At 43.5% G+C, this 17,520-nt stretch overlaps 1 protein-coding gene across 2 annotated transcripts in view; it reads right to left on the bottom strand.

Annotated features, from left to right (window-relative positions):
- The window catches only part of dnah2 (dynein axonemal heavy chain 2), a 76,550-nt gene extending 59,326 nt beyond the window's left edge, over window positions 1-17,224 (bottom strand). For both annotated transcript variants that reach the window (XM_023966257.1, XM_023966258.1), the window contains exons 1-29: window positions 16,746-17,224; window positions 16,491-16,655; window positions 15,203-15,428; window positions 13,704-13,814; window positions 13,257-13,495; window positions 12,596-12,784; window positions 12,356-12,513; window positions 11,945-12,032; window positions 11,540-11,745; window positions 10,924-11,053; window positions 10,620-10,802; window positions 10,107-10,321; window positions 8,936-9,082; window positions 8,701-8,857; window positions 8,506-8,615; window positions 8,292-8,421; window positions 7,414-7,590; window positions 6,145-6,289; window positions 5,870-6,062; window positions 5,592-5,792; window positions 4,027-4,195; window positions 2,759-2,933; window positions 2,515-2,678; window positions 2,235-2,396; window positions 2,058-2,161; window positions 1,208-1,364; window positions 552-634; window positions 223-403; window positions 13-151 (exon numbers count right to left, since the gene is read on the bottom strand). In XM_023966257.1, coding sequence (XP_023822025.1) covers window positions 13-151; window positions 223-403; window positions 552-634; window positions 1,208-1,364; window positions 2,058-2,161; window positions 2,235-2,396; window positions 2,515-2,678; window positions 2,759-2,933; window positions 4,027-4,195; window positions 5,592-5,792; window positions 5,870-6,062; window positions 6,145-6,289; window positions 7,414-7,590; window positions 8,292-8,421; window positions 8,506-8,615; window positions 8,701-8,857; window positions 8,936-9,082; window positions 10,107-10,321; window positions 10,620-10,802; window positions 10,924-11,053; window positions 11,540-11,745; window positions 11,945-12,032; window positions 12,356-12,513; window positions 12,596-12,784; window positions 13,257-13,495; window positions 13,704-13,814; window positions 15,203-15,428; window positions 16,491-16,655; window positions 16,746-16,778 — 4,537 coding nt within the window. In that variant the 5' untranslated portion in view covers window positions 16,779-17,224. The remainder of the gene's footprint in view (window positions 1-12; window positions 152-222; window positions 404-551; window positions 635-1,207; window positions 1,365-2,057; window positions 2,162-2,234; window positions 2,397-2,514; window positions 2,679-2,758; window positions 2,934-4,026; window positions 4,196-5,591; window positions 5,793-5,869; window positions 6,063-6,144; window positions 6,290-7,413; window positions 7,591-8,291; window positions 8,422-8,505; window positions 8,616-8,700; window positions 8,858-8,935; window positions 9,083-10,106; window positions 10,322-10,619; window positions 10,803-10,923; window positions 11,054-11,539; window positions 11,746-11,944; window positions 12,033-12,355; window positions 12,514-12,595; window positions 12,785-13,256; window positions 13,496-13,703; window positions 13,815-15,202; window positions 15,429-16,490; window positions 16,656-16,745) is intronic.
- Window positions 17,225-17,520: the final 296 nt, after the last annotated feature.

The following is a 17,520-nucleotide window of genomic DNA, read 5'->3' as shown; positions in this document are numbered from 1 at the left end:
AGTTGTTCTTACCAGAATGCTGCGTTCCTGTTAAAGCGTTGTTGTTCTGACGAAAATGCTTCATTAATCCTTTCCAAGAATCACTCAGAGCCTGGAAGTCTTTGCACTCCTGAGGGAGCTGATTCTTGATGTCCTTTCCTTGTAAAATGTTCTGACACATTCATACTGAACGTCAACCACAGAATCTGCAAATCCACAACCTCAGGCCAGAGCTTCACTTACCTCCAAATACATCCAGTTCCTCTGCACAGCCAGGATCATCTCCAAGACCTCCTGCGCGCGAAACAGCTGCCTTTCCCACTGATCCACCTGCTGCTGGAAGGCCCTGACGAACCGGGACGCCTTCATCGTCGACAGAGTCACCTGGTTGTCATCCAGCATCTGGAAGATCTCCTCCGTGCCTCTGAAGTTGACCAAGGAGGATGACAGACGATGACGTCAGAGGCAACCAAAAAGCAATTATTAATGTAAAGATCGACTTCTACAATCAAAGGGTTCAGATAAAAGCTGCGGTTCTCGCGTTTTAGCGAGCTTAAGGTCACATGTCTAACCTCAGGTGGAGGTGGCCTTCGTCTTTGTAAGGAATTATGTCCAGAAATATTTTCTCCCACGTTCTGGTGAAGTTCTCCAGACCCTGAAAAGTTAAACGCAAACTTTTTTTAAACTCTGAAAGATAAAATGTCAGCATCAAATCAGCGATGTCCAATAAAACCTACATTTTTTCCAGTTTCTTATTATGCTTCATTTGGATTTTCAGAAAGGACTTTTGTTTTCTGATTTTTTTTTTTTTGGCTTTGTTCTGGTTCCTGGAATTTATTCTTGATTTCTAAAATTTCGGGTCTTCTTTGGTTTGTTCTTGCTTTTTTTTTAAATTGTGATCTTTAATATAGTTTGCGTTTACTGATTTGATGATGCAATTTGAACTTCAGGGCCACCGTACAGATCTCCTTTTTATCTTTCCTTTAGAATCTCCTCTGTTTCTCCTTCTTCCCAATGAAGTTGAAGAAAAGACCAAAGGAAAGCGAGATTTAACAGGCTTTTGTTTGGGAGACACTCCGTCATGTTCAATCCTTTCCCTCGGACCTGGTCTGTCTTCCAGCACTTTTCTCCCATTTCCTTTTTTATTTTGAATTTAATTTCAATTTGAATTGAACCTAAACAGGATCTTTGTAAGGACTTTTTCCTATTAAAGATAGAAATTCTGGACCTGTTCGATGAAGAGCTCCTTGGTGGCAGCTCCTGAGATGTCGGCGATTTTGTCGGCAAAAGTGTGAAAGCTTTGAGAGACGATCTTCTCCAGGGTTAGGTCGGCGCTGGTCGGGTCCACGTCGCATTGCAGCTCCTCGGAGATCTGCTTCCAGTGTCTGAAACGCGTTAGAGCACAGCCTGAAAGGTCGACCGCAGAACAAGCTTTTGCGTAGATGCTCTGTAGTGTAGCTGTGCTTCAGTTTGTGTGAACGTTTAGGAAATGTTTGTGTAACGTGGTGACAGATGTGTGCTCTGCAGAAGCTGCAGATGGAGAACACAGACAGAGTAAAAGCACTTTTATCTCTCCTTATGTTCAATCCCATGTCAGAGATTCAGGAACGTGACCAGAGAGGCTTTCCAGCCCTTTTATGAGCTGCGTTCTTCATCATCACGTTCCTAGTTAATCCGCAGCTCGTCTTCCTCTCTGGGTTTCTTTAGTCAGTCGTTAAGCACACGAGCTTCATGAGATCAGCTAATTAACATCAATTCTTTGGTCAAGTGGATCCTTTGTGCTTTTAGCCACAAATCAAGACTTTAAACTCCAGACTGCAGCAAAGACTGATGGGAAATTCTGTGTGTATTCAGACAGAATGAAGAGCCTGAAGTTTCTGAACAGTGAGGGGATAAAGGCAGCTGGCAAAAAATGAGCTCCTCGTATTTGTCCCCCTACATCCAGAAAACAACTACGGAGATGTGGAGGTGTAGAGCTACAGGCCTGATCCCAGCAGCAGCACCAGGAAGCTTTCCGCTACTTTTAAGGGCTTTTTAGTCAAAGAAACAGGTTTAGTTGTGATTGGTTGGATGAGTACCTGTCCCTCATGGCGGGGTTCCTCAGGTGAGCGAGGACGGGGAGGATCTGTCTGAAGCGCTCGATCCTCTTCTTGGATTCATCGACGATCTCCCACTCCTCGTCCTGCAGAGACGGAGTCCTCACCGCTGAGTTGGTCACGTGAGGACTTTGTTTTTTTTTTTTCTACAAGGCTGACCTTCAGCTCTTTCTGGAGCGTCTGCAGCTTTTTGAGCAGGTCCTGGGCGGCGTCCTCCATGCTCTCCGTCTGCAGCGAGGCCAGCCGCCCCAGCTTCCACCTGTTCCAGTTCTCATCCCACTCCTTGGTGATTTCCCAGACCTGCTGGAGTTTATCTAAACTCTGCTCAACACACATGCAGACAGGAGGAGACTTCAGAACCAAAGGAATCTTGGAAAAGGAAAGACCCTTCAAACACAAAGCCTGAGGCACGAAGACGACGTGAATTCTTGCGTCACACCTTTTCCAACACCTGGATACTTTTGGAAGGCGTGTCTTTGATTTGGAAGAAGGCCAGTCTGGAAATGATGCTCGTCTCCTTCTGCTTTAGAGCCTCTACGTTTCTGCGATGCTTGGCGATTTCTTTCAGAGCCGAATCTGCCGTCAGGGTGCTGTAAAATGGACCTAAACATGCAAAAAGAGGAGATGCAGCAGGAGACAAATAACACGCGCGAGTATTTAAAAGCAGGAGTGGAGCGTGGAACCTTTGCGGTGGAACTCCTGCACAGTGGCCTGGATCTTTTTCTGCAGCTTCTCTGAGGAGAGGACCAGGGCGCTCGCAAACGTTTTCCTGTGCTCCTGCAGAAAGCCTTCAGCGTCGACGAGAACATGCTGGAACCGAAGCCACATCTCAGCCAGTCCCTCAAACATGTTCTGGACCTGCAGCGGGACGGACACAAATGATGAAACCTTCTCCTCATGAGATGCGGAGCCGTTTCACGTACAAACAACTCAGTGTAGAAAGAGAAGGGATCAAGAATTCAGGGGCCTAAAATATATTTAGGTCCAAATATGAAATAAAATATGAATATGTAAAGCAGCCCTGTGATGCACTGGCGACCTGTCTGGGGTGACCCCGCCTTCGCACAATAGCAGCTAGGATGGGCTTCAGGAACCGAATTCCTTGCATGCATGCAATGGGATCCTGAAGTCTGCATCCATCCATCCATTTTCTGAACACATTAAATCACGATGTTGCTGTAGTCTATGCCGAAAAAATATCCAATGTTAACCTGAGACGAGTTAAGAGAAAAATAAAGAGAGTTCCCAGTATGATAACATTTGAGTCTGTTTCTATGGAAACAAGGTCAGGCTCCTAAATCCACAGCAGGTTTCAGAATCTGTAACTTCCACACATTTCAGATCACATCTCATCTCAAATTATTCAAGTTTCCAAAAAAGTTTTCTGGATTTTTCTATAAAGCCAAAAATAAGAGTTATGTAAAGAAATGTGCAAAGCTATTGTTACAAAACTATCCTGTAGATAAACACTATACCATGAATACTTGATTCTGATTGGCTGCAGTGTATCCAATAAAAAGTTGTAACCGACACCTGGTTGAACTTTCAGCGTGCGTTTAATGGCCGCATGTTTGTGCGCAGAGCCCCAAAACGGCCGTAACGCGTTATATAACTACGCGTGAACGTGACTTTTGAATGCAGGAGTCGGAAGCCGTTACCATGACAACATTACACACAGAGTATCAAAAAGTCTGGGTTTTGTGGAAAACAATTTAAATGTTTAAGATAACAAGATTTAAGTACAAAGACCATGACCATGGCATTAGCGTGATAATGTCCGACGTGTCCATTATCAGAAGCTAATGGCATCGGATGTTGTTCCTTACATATCATAGCGTACGGCTATACAGCTTTATGATTTTTCTTTTTTTTAGGGAGGAAAAGTGGAAATGCTGCAACAAAAGTCTTCAAAGTAAAAGCACCAGAGGGTGAAGGTTAATGCATTAATGACCGCGTCACTGAGAGGGTTCTCCACGGCCTCGTCGTATTTTTGGAGGACAGCAAACTCCTCCTGGATGAGCTTAATCTGAGCTTCTGTTTTGGCGGAGTTGTTGTGGAGCGTCTCCAGCAGCTTTGAACGTTCTTCAAGCTCCTCCAGCGTCTGAGGCGGTTGTCCCAATCTGAAGGCAGATGGAAAAGACGGCACAGTCAGAGGAAACCGCAAAAGATTTGGTTTTTGGAGGGGGGGGGGTTTAAAAGCCTAAATAGCCCTGTGCACTGCAGACTATTAAACCCTTGCAAAGATTATAACCATGTTTTTATACATACAAGATATTTTACCAGGTTCAAACATAATTTAGCTCCACACGGCACAGTCGAGAACTTTTTATCTCATTCAGAGTTAAGACCTAGAAAAAAAAAATCTATTACGATGAGTGAAAACAAACTGGCTCCACACTCTTTACAGCAGAAAAACTTGATTTAGGTTTAAAAAAAAACCTCAAGTGACTTGATTTAAGAAAGGCTTCTAACCATCTACATACATTTTATCAAACAGAATTACTTTATAACCCAGAGAAGCTACATTAAATATCACAGACAGGTTTTAGCTTTGAACACAGTTGACAACGACAGAAAGTTTATCAAATGTGAAGTTCAACTTAAATATTTCAGACATTTCTCTTTGAGAATTGGTATTTTTAGTTGATGGACACAAAAACAGACATAAATGCCACATTACATTTTATTTGCAGTTTTATTTATTTTCTGAACTTTTAAGAGGCACTGTAGTTTTTGATTCAATTTCAAGGATATTAGTTTAAAGTTCAATAAATGTACACAAGTTAGACGGAAAGAGAACAAAAATGTATATTTATGCTCTAAGAATAAGTCCTACTCTTGGATTTTATGAGGATTTAAGTAGATGGGTCAACTGGTACTACGACCGTTTTCTCATTCAGATTTTGTTCTAAAACGAGTCATTTCCACTTTTTTACTCTAGATTTTTGTCACTGTAATCAAAACAACTTTATTTAAGTTAAAACTTAAAAATTACAAACCATTTGTAATTTGGATGCTTAGATCTAGCCTAAGAAATTACTTATTAGTGAGCTATATAACATTCAGTTCACATAATTCTATCTAAGTTAGTTTTTTTTAGATAATTTTTCCCTTTTTGAAAAATAGTTTTAAAGAAAAGTGTGAAATTCTCATGATCAGATTTCTTGTTGGATAAAAATCACTTGCTGCATGGACAGAAAGTTTGACTTCTTTCTCATGATTTTCTGCTCTTTTTCCTCTTTTGCAGTGTAGAGACTAGTCATAACAGGAAATCCAATCAGGAGACTTTTAAATGTCAGATTTTTGCTTAAAAACTGTTAAAAATCTGGTCTTTTCTCAGCACAAATGAAGGCTCTTTAGTTCAATAAAAAGAAAATCTAACCTTAGTCTTGTGGGGTCCAGATGACCCCACTCCCAACGTTAACGTGCCTCGGAGGCACGTTAACGTTGGGAGTGGGGTCATCTGGACCCCACAAGACAGCACAAGTTCTAGAGGAGTCAGTGAAAGGTGTGCACCTCTTAGCGTTGTCCTCCATGTAGGCGTACAGGCCTGTGAGGTTGGAGCTGGCCAGCCCGCCCAGAAGCTGCGTGAACTTGGTTTGCCACATGTGGCAGTGCTGCATGATGGACAGCTTCAGCGGGGAGAAGTCCAGCATCACAAACTGCATCTTGAGCAGCGTCTCCTCGTGTTCTGCGTTCTCTGCGTATTCCAAGTACCTGCAAAAGGACAGAGCCACAGCGATGATTGTTCAGAACGATGGGATTTGTTCCTGCCTTTTGGAGCAACTGCGCACCTCTGAATACTGCTGTCAAAATCCGAGGCTTTTTGGTCGGGTTTGTTGTACGTCTGGATCATCATGTCCTTGTCGGGCAGCCAGATGGGCCTGTATTTCTCCCAGCTCTTCAAAGAGGCCTGGAGCTGCTGGGCGTTGGCTACCATCCCTGCAGTGACCTGAGCCTGAATCTTTTTAAGGATCACGTCTTGCTCTAATGAATCCAAAAACGGAACAATCAGGTGAAACGGGAGACCAATAAAAACATCAGCTGTTTTTCAATTCCAAATTCCGACCTATGTTGACGTGTACGGGGTTCCTCTCAGACCGTCTGCCGCACAGAAGTTCTGGGAGCCGCTTGAATTCTGAAACCATGTGGGTGAGCTGAGGCAAGATCTTTACAATCTCAGCGAGCTTGCTCAGAGTTGGTGAGAACTGCATCTGTGCAAAAACCACACAAACAGGCAGGATTCAAGGCTTCGCCTTTTCCTGGGAACGTTTGGAAAGAGCTTTGGAACGAGTGAAAGAGAGAGGATTGATTGAAAAGGACAAAAGAAAACAAACATTTGAAAACAAAAGCCTACTTTTTATCATCGTGCATTTGTTGTCGGTCATGACGGAAAAGGAAGCCGGCCTCTACAACGGATACAATTCTGCACGGTTTTGCACCTCTGCAGGCTCTGATCAAACCACCAACAGGCAACAAGTGTGCAGAGTTAGGGATCATTTTTGTAACTTTAGAGAACTAAACTGAACTGAATCTGATTTTCTTCAATTGTGTTTGAACCGCTGATTGTATAAGAGAACTGGACTGACCCCCCCCCCCCCCCCCCCTCATGTTCCAACAAGTAGCCAAAAAGACATTTATAGAAAAAATAACAGCTATAACTCAGTCATTCTATCTGTCAGAATAACCATTCTTACATGTTCCTCACTAATTCAAATTGTTTTCTGTAGTGCAACGTATTCAAATTATAAACTGGCCAATCAGATGCCTCAATAAAAGTATGTGGAGGCTGCTGGCCCCCATCTCCAACTTGTCCAACATTGGACAGATAATCGCGTTGCATGCTTTCAAGTGCCCTTCCAACAATCTCCCTCCTGATTCACAAGAGTGGTTGCCATAGAAACATTCAGACTGACTAAGACAAATCGCTGAAGTTGTCTGGCTCCAACATGGCGGAGTCCGTTCACGGAAAAATGGCAACTGAATTGACTTCATCCGGTTCAAGCTGGTAGGGAAGTCATTTTCTACTCCAGTACTTGTATACAGTCGATGGTTTAAATGAGCAAAAGCTAGACTCTCAGCTTTTGCTCCACATTTAACAATGTAGTGAATATGTAATTTCTCTTATAAGGAGTCTTTTTTGTGTCGTTGTAGTCAGACATTCCCTCCTACCCGGGGATGACAGCTGGAAATGCATCTACTGCATTACTTAGTGCATTTCCTTGCACACGGCTACAGTTTTAGCTTTTTTTCACATGAAACCATGAGCTTCCAGTATGCAGCAAGGTAAAACGTTTTTTGTTGAGGATTAGGAGTGTGTAATACAGAGAGTTGGCACCTTTGGTTTGTTTGGAGGTGCTGGCTGGGACAGCTCCACAAGCACTTTGAAAACAGCGCGGCTGTTGCCATTGATGACAGCAGAGAGCTTCCTCATGGAGTCTGTGACAGCAATGGTCAGCGCTTTCTCCACCATTTGGTCCACCGTTTCTGTGAAGGCCATCCAATGCTCCTGCACCTTCAAAACAAAAGCACCAACAGCAAAAAGTAAAAGACCAAACTCTCCCTTATAGTCAACTAAAGCCTTAGTCACTACTGCCCTTTCAGGTGGATACGGGCTGGACGCTGGCATACCTGTACGGGGCAAGCAGGTGGTCAGTGGGACATATCTAGGTCGTAGACCACTTGGGGAGCCTGTAGAGCGAAAATGTTCTCGCACAGGTTTTTCTGTGAGTGTGCTGTAAGCGTGGGTCATAGGGAACACTTAAACAACACTTGAGGGTAAGTAAGAGTGAAGCGGAGAGAAGGAGGCCTGTTGTACGGATTCTTCAATTGGATTTAACCCCCCAAATCCTGCAAACGGCACAAGGATCCCGTTAGGGATGTTCAGGTAAAAGTTACCTGCCCCGTGAGATGCAGCGTGACTTTTAGAAACAAAATATCAAATGAAACAATCAGAGCAAAATTTGCGTGGGCGTCCTACGGGAACCTATGCATCTCATGCACAACTCGTGTGTGCAACGTTTGTGCGCGGTCAGTAAGGGCCAGTGCTCGCACCTCACTATTGAATAAAGTGTCATACGTGCAGCTTACATTACTCCTACGATACACTTACCACACGCAGGACATGGGTCAACGTCCTGTATGGGTCATGTGACTAAGGCTTCATCAAATAAACGTCTCATCAGGATGGGTGTCTAATGACGTTGAAACTGATACCTTGGCGCCATCGTTGGCAAAGTTGATGTAGATGTTGGTCATCAGGTCCACGATGCTCTTGTGTGCTGATCTGAGCTTTTGGAGGCACATTTGCTGATGGGCCTTCTGCTCCTCCTCAAACTCCCCACTCCTAAAATGCAAAACCCTCCGTACTTTGTCGCTCAAACAGGCGTCAGACTTTGTTCTGAGGGATTTCTGGACAGTCTGGTCTCACCCGTACAAAGTCTTGCTGTCGAGTGTAACCAGCAGCGTTTGACTGATCTGCTCACAGAGGCTGGAGATGGAACGTTTGGATTGGACGTAACTCCTGACCATCACCTGGACCTAGAGAGCGCAAGTGCAGGAATAACGACGCGCCTCACATTATATCACATTTGACCTCATTCAGATAAAGTCTGCGTCTTACAACCTTCTCAACATGCGAGAGACACTCTTTGACGAACAGGCTGGACGCCTCTCCGCTCAGCCACAGATATTTGGTCAAACCAGGGTTAACCCTTTGATCCAACTGATGCATTTGCTCCTCAAACAGACCCAGCTCGTGAGCCGACAGCATCTCTGCTCTCCTGACCAACACAAACGGGAAGAAAGCAGCGCGAGTTGAGCTTGAGGCTGATGTTTAGGACGGTGTGTTTGAGCCACACCTGTTGTACTCCCTGGTGAGGCGCAGGACGTTCTCCCTCAGGACCCGGATGTCTTTCCTTCTCTGGTAAACCCCCTCCAGGGACGGGGGGACCTCCTCCTTCCGCTGCTCCCAAAACTGGATCTCGGAGAACAGAGTCAAAAGGCTTCTGCAGAAGAAAACACAGTGGGGATGCATCAGCAGCACTTTGATTTGAAACAGTCACCAGAACGATGACATTTAAAAGGTAATTTGGGAATTATGCATTTGTTAAAAACGAGAATTTACCTGGAATTAATTTACAACTATAAATAAATAGAGCATCTACGGATTGGCTCGAAGTGAATCAAAACAAGATTGTAAAGAAAAAAAAAATAAACTCAGAAGAAACATTGTACATTTAAAAAATATTTTTTAAATGAAAAAATACTGAAAACCTGAAAAAAGATAACCCACAAGCCTAAAACTTTTACCAAATGAAAATATTCATTAGTAACAGATGCTGTGTTGTATTTTTTACATTCTATTCTGTTTCACTTTCAATCCTCATTTTAAACTTTTGAACTTCCTGATGTTCATCCAAATTGAATGTGGGTGCGGGGCTTTGAGCCCACTGGCTACCAGGACATGATTGACAGGATTGACGACGCATCAGAGGAAGGTTGACATCGACGGCGCCAACAACAGACGCTTTTCTAGAGCAAAAATGACATCATCATCATCACCTCTGTCACCCAAGGTTAATCAAGTGCCAGCATCCAATGTGCTCAAAGCCCCGCCCCCAAAAAAAGTTAAGCTCAACTCCAAAGACGAAGTCTGAACTCAAACTATACATTGAGGACGCACAGAAGTCTACACCTAAATGTAAGTAATATTACGATTTTGTTCTTGCATGACTTTGATGTTGATGACTGGCGACTATTGATGACATCATCAAGAAGTAGTAGTTTTTCCATAGCCCACTGCTTAAAGAGATAAACGTCGAAGCCGTGGGGAAAGCGAAGCAATTCGGGAAGTCGCACAATCATGTTTCATGGAAATTAATCTGAGCAACATTTAGGAAAATCGTGACTTTATCCAGAGTTTTTCTATTTTAATTTACTTAATTCTGAATACGTAGAATTTCTGCGCACAGAGCTCCACCAAAGATCAACTGAAAGGAAGATTTTGATTTGCTGTGTGAGCTGACTTACTCTTCAAAGTTTGTTTGTAGCTGAGCCGGATCTCCCCTCCTGTAGACGAGCAGAGGCTGTCCCAGCATGTTAGCGTACTGCGCGTTCACCCTCTGGCTCCACTCGATGAAGCTCTTCCTCGCCATCTCATCCAAACCCAGGACGGTCTGGCTGTAGGAGGAAACCACCTGCTTGTAGCTGTCTGACTCGTGCAGAAAAGAAGCCCGCTGAAGCACCTGCAGGTCGCAGCAAGACAAACGGGAAACGGATGTCGACCATTAGGTTGGATAGAAGAAATCAATGTTTGAATGGAAAAAGGTTAGTCTTTTATCCATCAACGACAACGGGTTGAAAAAGTTGGGGCAGGTGCGACCCCATAAACAGGAGGTCTTCGAGAGGAAGAGGCTCAAAATGGCTCAACACAGAAATGTCTGTCTGCTGAACTGACCTGCCTGCCATCCAGATCTGTAGAGAACATGAACATAAACAGCATCTGCTTCATCATTACAGCAGGAAAAAGAGTGAAGAACTCACCTTATAGTGCTCATCTAAGAGCCCTTTGTGGTTCTTTGCCCACACCACCTGCCCTATCGTCCTGGACATGTGATCGGGACAAGACGACTTCCTCTGGCTGAGTTCTTTGTTGACCAGTCGAAGCTGTTCTCTAAAGATGCTGTGCACTTGTTCTGCTTTCTCCTGTAAGAAGTTGTTGAAAGCCTGGATGGAAAAGGTCGCATGAGAAAAAAAAAATGTGAGGACAAACAGGGAACCAAACCAACGGAAAGTGACCGCTGTGTTTGTTCGGTGTGTCACTGAAGCTGCCATCCGTGAGCGTCACCTCATAGATTAGGAAAGGCCTAAAACTGTCCAGGACTCGAACTCCATCCTGAACTGTTGTCACGGTCTCAAACACTGAGCTCATCAGGTTCCGCATCTTCATCTCCAGCTCCCTCATGAACCTGATGAATCTGTAAAAAAACAAACAGCACAAGCAGGTGACCCATAAAAGAAATGTGGAAGAGGAGGTCAGCTAGAAGAACAGAGCGCCGCGGCCTTGTTCACTTAACAGATGTTCTAGTGTCTTTCACACAGTGATGCCTGCTGCTGAACACTGGCGCCAAACTTTAACCACCAGGATCAATGGGGGGGGGTTCAGCGTCTTGCCCAGGAACATTTTTGACAAGGTGGGAACTGAACTGACAACCTTCCAATCAGGTCACCCATCCCAGCTCTGCACCACACCTCCCTGCTATGGGCTAACCTGAGCTTCCTGGACTTGTTTTAACTGTTCCTTTACTTCCCATGATGCACTTTTTCTGCTTTTATTTGCTTGGATACATAAAGTGAAATCAGCGGATTAATATTAAATCCTCCTGATTTGTGTATTCTATTTCATTCGTGTCAAATGTCAGAAAGTTCCGAATTATTAAAGGTGTAAAAAGCAGCGGACGGACCTGCTGAACGCTTTGCTCCACTTGAAGGTTTTGATGTTCAGGATGTCTTTGCCGACGGTTTCCAGGCTCTTCAGGCTGCCGTGGAAGCTGCTCTCTATTTGCAGCAGAGTTTTGGTGAACTCCAGCCCGTTCAAACCTCGAAAACACGGCAGCTCTCTCTGCTGACCGTCCTCCCAACGGCCAAACTTGTGCTGGCAATCACAAACCTGAGGAAACGAAACCAGAGAGTTCCTGCAACCCTCTCCTGCTGCATGGGAAATAACCCTTTCACTGTGGTTTATATCTGGTTAGCTCAGTAAAATCCGCTTTTTGAAAGATTTTTTTTGAGCTTCTACAAAGACTAGAGTTAAGATGATGAAAGCAAACACAAATGGGGGTGGGTGGGGGGGGTGGGGGGTGGGTTACCTCAAGCAGATCTCTGAGCCTTCTGATGAAAATATCAACCACATTTATAAAGGCTGGTTCGTCCAGGATCCACTCTCTGTCTGAATACCTGACAGGATGGAAAAGCAAAGGCCGTTACCACGACACCACAGAAGAAGAGTGCAGAGGGCGTCTGCTCATGCTGAGGCTGCAGGAATAACACCACAGTGCTTCTTAACCATGTGCTACAGAGCGTGCTCAGACTGGAGTTGTTGCAATCGTCTGTAAAATCTGGGTTTTCTCACTAGAGACGGAACTATTTTTCTCTGTTCAGCAGCTTTTTAGAACCAGGTTTGGAGGTGATTCGGATTAAATGGTTCAGTTTGCCAATCCAGGATAAGTTCAAGGAAAGAAAAAAAAAGGAAGGTTCTAACTGGCTTTCAGTTGACCTACTTCTTGTGGAGCGTCTTGGCGCCCTCGTAGCTTTGCTTCCAGGACTGGCAGCACTGGATACAGTCGCTGAGGTCCCGCTTGCTTGACAGCACGAAGCCTTGGAAAATCCTTTCCAGTGAGACGCTCCGGCTGCACAGGCGAATGATCTCATTGCTCAGCTGAAACATTGCAGGACAAACACAGCCTTGGTCACGTGCACAGGCCTGTGCGTCGCGGTCGTCTTCGTGGAGTTCCCGGTACCTGACCGAAGAGCCCGGCAGTTTTCTCCGCGTGATAATACGGGGAGTTCCACCAGATGATGCAGACGAGGGAAATGATGCGCTCCAGCATCGGGGCGACCTCGCTGGGCTTGAGCCGGGACAGCTCCTGGCAGGGCTTATTCAGCACGGACAGGAAGGTCAGGTTCGAGTCCGCTTGTTTGGAGTGTTCCTGGACGCCCCATGCAGACATGAAAACATCAAGAAAGTTTTTAAAACTTTAGACAGAACAAATGCAATCTATGGTTTTCATTTACAGAAAAAAATAGCAGGAAAAACGACTTTTCGGTCACACAACCTCACAATGTGTGGTGCTAATATTTGACAGACTGAAGCTAAAACAGCCTCTCCAGACATGGTATTACTATTAGATATACTCGAAACAGAATATTTTAACATTCTGCAGAAGATTTTTGAACGCACCATGAAAGGATTCAGCCAACCTAAACTGACTTTTTAATGACTTTTCCTGAACGGAAAGAGTTTCATTGTTCATAAAGTTTTGGCTTTAGAAAAATGTTAGAATATTTGTATTTCTCTGAGCGGCTTGCAGAAGGATTTGAAGTGATTAACGAAGGAGAGCTTTCTACATTTCACTCCAGAGATCCTTCTGGCTCCACACTCCGCACACATTTCACCATCACCTGTAGTTCCCTGGCCAGCAGGCTGAACTTCTCCTTTCTTTTGGACTTGGCGCGCAGCAGGACGTCCTGGATGTGGCGGACTCCCGGCTCTTGCAGCTGCAGGTGGATGCGAGTCAGCTTGGAGGAGCGGCTCTTCCAGAAGGCGATCTCCTGAAGTGGGCCGCACTCGTCCCTCCTCTCCGCCGTGTCTTGGTCGTTCAGGACCTCTCGGATCTGATTGATCCAGCGCGTCATGACGACTGCAGAGAAGAGCCAAGTTGAGAGGAGTCAGCAGGAGTTGAGAGGAGACACGGGAACGAAGCAGAGACAGAAAAAAAAAAGAGTGAGAAGGAAGAAAAGAAGAACTGTCTGACGAGACGAAGATACTGGTAATGAGGAAAAGAAAGCATTAAACATTTCAATTCCATGTAGAACACAGGTTTTTATTTGGATTTAAAACAAACTTACTCTCCATTCTCTGCACGAGCTTCTTCTTCCCAGCAGCCTCCTTTGGAGAACACGCCAGACCTTCCACCGGGATGTACAGAACCACCTCACCTGACCTCTTATGAAAGTCATCTGGATGAGATGATGTAATCTGTTATTTTGAAAATCCATCCATTATCCATCCATCCATCCATCCATCCATTTATCCATCCATCCATCCATCCATTTATCCATCCATCCATCCATCCATTTATCCATCCATCCATCCATCCATCCATCCATCCATCCATCCATCCATTTATCCATCCATCCATCCATCCATCCATCCATCCATCCATCCATCCATTTATCCATCCATCCATCCATCCATCCATCCATCCATTTATCCATCCATCCATCCATCCATTTATCCATCCATCCATCCATCCATCCATCCATCCATTTATCCATCCATCCATCCATCCATCCATCCATCCATTTATCCATCCATCCATCCATCCATTTATCCATCCATCCATCCATCCATCCATCCATTTATCCATCCATCCATCCATCCATCCATCCATCCATTTATCCATCCATCCATCCATCTATCCATTTATCCATCCATCCATCCATCCATCCATTTATCCATCCATCCATCCATCCATCCATTTATCCATCCATCCATCCATCCATCCATTTATCCATCCATCCATCCATCCATCCATTTATCCATCCATCCATCCATCCATCCATTTATCCATCCATCCATCCATCCATCCATTTATCCATCCATCCATCTATCCATTTATCCATCCATCCATCCAGCCATCCATCCATCCATCCATCCATCCATCCATCCATCCATTTATCCATCCATCCATCCATTTATCCATCCATCCATCCATCCATCCATCCATTTATCCATTTATCCATCCATCCATCCATTTATCCATCCATCCATCCATCCATCTATCCATTTATCCATCCATCCATCCATCCATCTATCCATTTATCCATCCATTTATCCATCCATCCATTTATCCATCCATCCACTGAATCCCTGTCGGTGTCCCAGTGTGGCTGGAGCCTATCTCAGTCATTGGTAAGTGAAGGCGCCGTTCGCCATGAACAGGTCGCCAGTTTGTTGCAGCGCCACACAACCACATGCTCAGGGACAATGAATGTCTGAATTTGGAAAAGAAAATTCCTCTACAGTCGTGTGACAGACCGACTGTCAGCAATAAAGGTTTGATTGCAAGAGAAACACACAGATTTACTTTCTCACACGGCTTTAGAAATTTTTTTTTCTCTCTAAGCACATAAAAAATAAGATCAAAAAAACGTATTTTGAAATAACTCCGGATATTTTTGTGTGAACTGTAACATTTTTGACAATGTTAATAACTAAATGTAAATAAAAAAACAAAACCAAACCCCAAAGGCAAAGCTGAACAGACCTATTTTAAAGGGAGGTGTCTGGTGTCAAAGGTTTTGTGGGACCAGCTTCCAGAAACACGTTCTCTGGGGTCCTTCACCTGTGATGCCCGCTGTGACCTCGTGGAAGCTCCTCATGTAGCTGTCCTGGATGGCCTGGTCTCTGAAGGTGCTGAGGTGAAGTGTGTGGCCATGCAAACACAAGTCGTTCAGCAGGCCCTGGACCAGGTTGCTCCTCCGTTTACAACACTGGACGGCGGAATTGAACGTTTCTTCGGTGATTATGGCTCCTGGCGTGCGGATAAAATAGCACACCTCCTTCAGTTCCTGTGGAAAACAATACCTGGATGCAGTGATCAGTTTTAAAAAGGGCTTTTTTTAAATAAAAAAAGTTGTTTTCTTTTTTTCAATGTTTCTTCTGTTTTGTGACATTTTGAGGGCCTTCAGATCCTCAGGTTCAGGTCTCCTATGGATCAGAGTCTCCCTGAGGGTCTGAGCGCTTCATCTACAGCAGAAATCTCAAAACACTGTATTTGTTTTAGATTAGACTTTATTCATGTATGAATTTCTTGAAGACATATAAGATTAAATGCCTATAGGAATTTTATTTTGAAAGGGATTCTTTTATTGTGAGCAGAAAAATCGAATTGAAAGGCGCTTCATAAAGAAATACTGATTATTTTCGAAAAACGTGTTTAAAGTTTTTGTTCTTAGATGTGTTCATTTCAGTATCTAATGATAAAACCGGCTGCTTAATTCCGTTTCTTTAATATTTTTAATAACAATAGCTTATTAAGTATTTTCATTTTTAAGTCATTTATTATATAGCTCAATCACATGATATTTTTTTTGATGTGTTTAAGTTTACAAAAGCAGTTTTCTACTTTTACTAACATGTATTGAAGCTTTTTTTAGTTTATTCTTTGGATTTCTTTTTAACCGGATTGTTTTATTTAGCAGTTTAAGCTGCAGTGTTTCCTTCAAAGCATTTACTAGTTCATGGTTCTCTTTTTACTAATTCAACACATACCAGAGATTATTAAACGTGCGTGCTTTTATATTGAAAAAGACTGTTTTATTTTGACAGCACTGGGTCAAAAGAAAATTGTAGCAAATCAGCTTCCTGAAGGGAAAACACGAAAAGATAAGAAGACCACTTAAAAAGACAAAATTAATAACTAATTCCATAACTACTTTCTCAATTTAATGTCCACAGGGACAAAACATTGAAGACATTTTTGTAAATTAATAAGATTCTCTCTATTTTGTTTCAGTGCAATCACAGTACTATTTCAAAATAAAAGCACACACATTTAAGCTTATAAATAAAAGAGTAATTTTATATGCTAAAGTTAAACAACGTGAGAGAATGACATTAAAAATCCATACCAGTGCTGGCGGCTTGTAGTCCACCTGTAGCTCGGATGAACTGTCCATGTAGATCACCACAGCAGGGATGGAGGGGTCCACGACGAACCCGTCCAGAACCTTCACCTTCTGCTCCGTCCACTGACCCTCCGTTAGATCAGACATGCAGACGCAGTTAATCAGCAGCTGCCGCCATATGAGAGGAAACAGAGGGGGGGGAAGGTGAGCGCGTGCGCAAGTTTGGATAAAAAATGGACGTCTGTGCCACGGTCTTACCTGCCGGACTGTTTTAATGTCTTTATCGTCCATTTTGACGCCACAGTAGGTGACAAAAATGGTCCTCTAACAGCGAATGTGACACAAACTTAACGTTTTTGTACGTTTTAATTTGCTTGTTTTAAGTGCGTCGCAGGTTGCGAACGAGTCACGGTTGACAGTTTGCGAACTTTCCCAGACCAACGTTGTTTTTTATTTTTTCCTTTAACTCCCCATACAGGTAAAAACTTTTCACAGGTCACTAAAGTTAAAAAAAAACAAAAACTAAATTTCTAAGGGAACGGCGCCCTTTCAAACGGAATTTTTGTGAGGTAAAAATCAAGCGTTTACTGCTCAAACCTACCGCTCTGTGTGCTGGTCGCTATGGAAACGGTGGTAGTTAGGGGTAACGTCGCGGGCGACACCGGAAATGCTTAATCCTGCCGGCAACTTGGACCCGCTCTTTTTAGTTCCCCCCTCCGTTTGTCACCAGGGACATTAAAAAAAACAAAACTCAAAATTACGACGGAGTTTTAGGGCCAGTTTAGAATCTTTATTTTTTAAATCAAGTCTGCGAGATCTTAAGTAGTAAATTTTTGAGAAAAAATCTCGTAAATTTACGACTTTTTTTCTCTCGCACATGATTTACGACTTTAAATCTCCTAATTTTATTTATTTGTTTATTTATTTTTGGTGGCCCTAAAATTCAGTCGTACAAACTAACTAAAAAAGAAAACATTTATTTAAAAAATATGTCAGCAAAAATAGTGTAATAATGTCGTAAATTTTTAAAAGT

This window comes from Oryzias latipes, chromosome 18 (assembly GCF_002234675.1).
Source record: "Oryzias latipes chromosome 18, ASM223467v1".
Taxonomy (NCBI): domain Eukaryota; kingdom Metazoa; phylum Chordata; class Actinopteri; order Beloniformes; family Adrianichthyidae; genus Oryzias; species Oryzias latipes.
The sequence above is the reverse complement of the archived record's forward strand: the minus strand, read 5'-3'. Positions and strand labels throughout refer to the sequence as shown.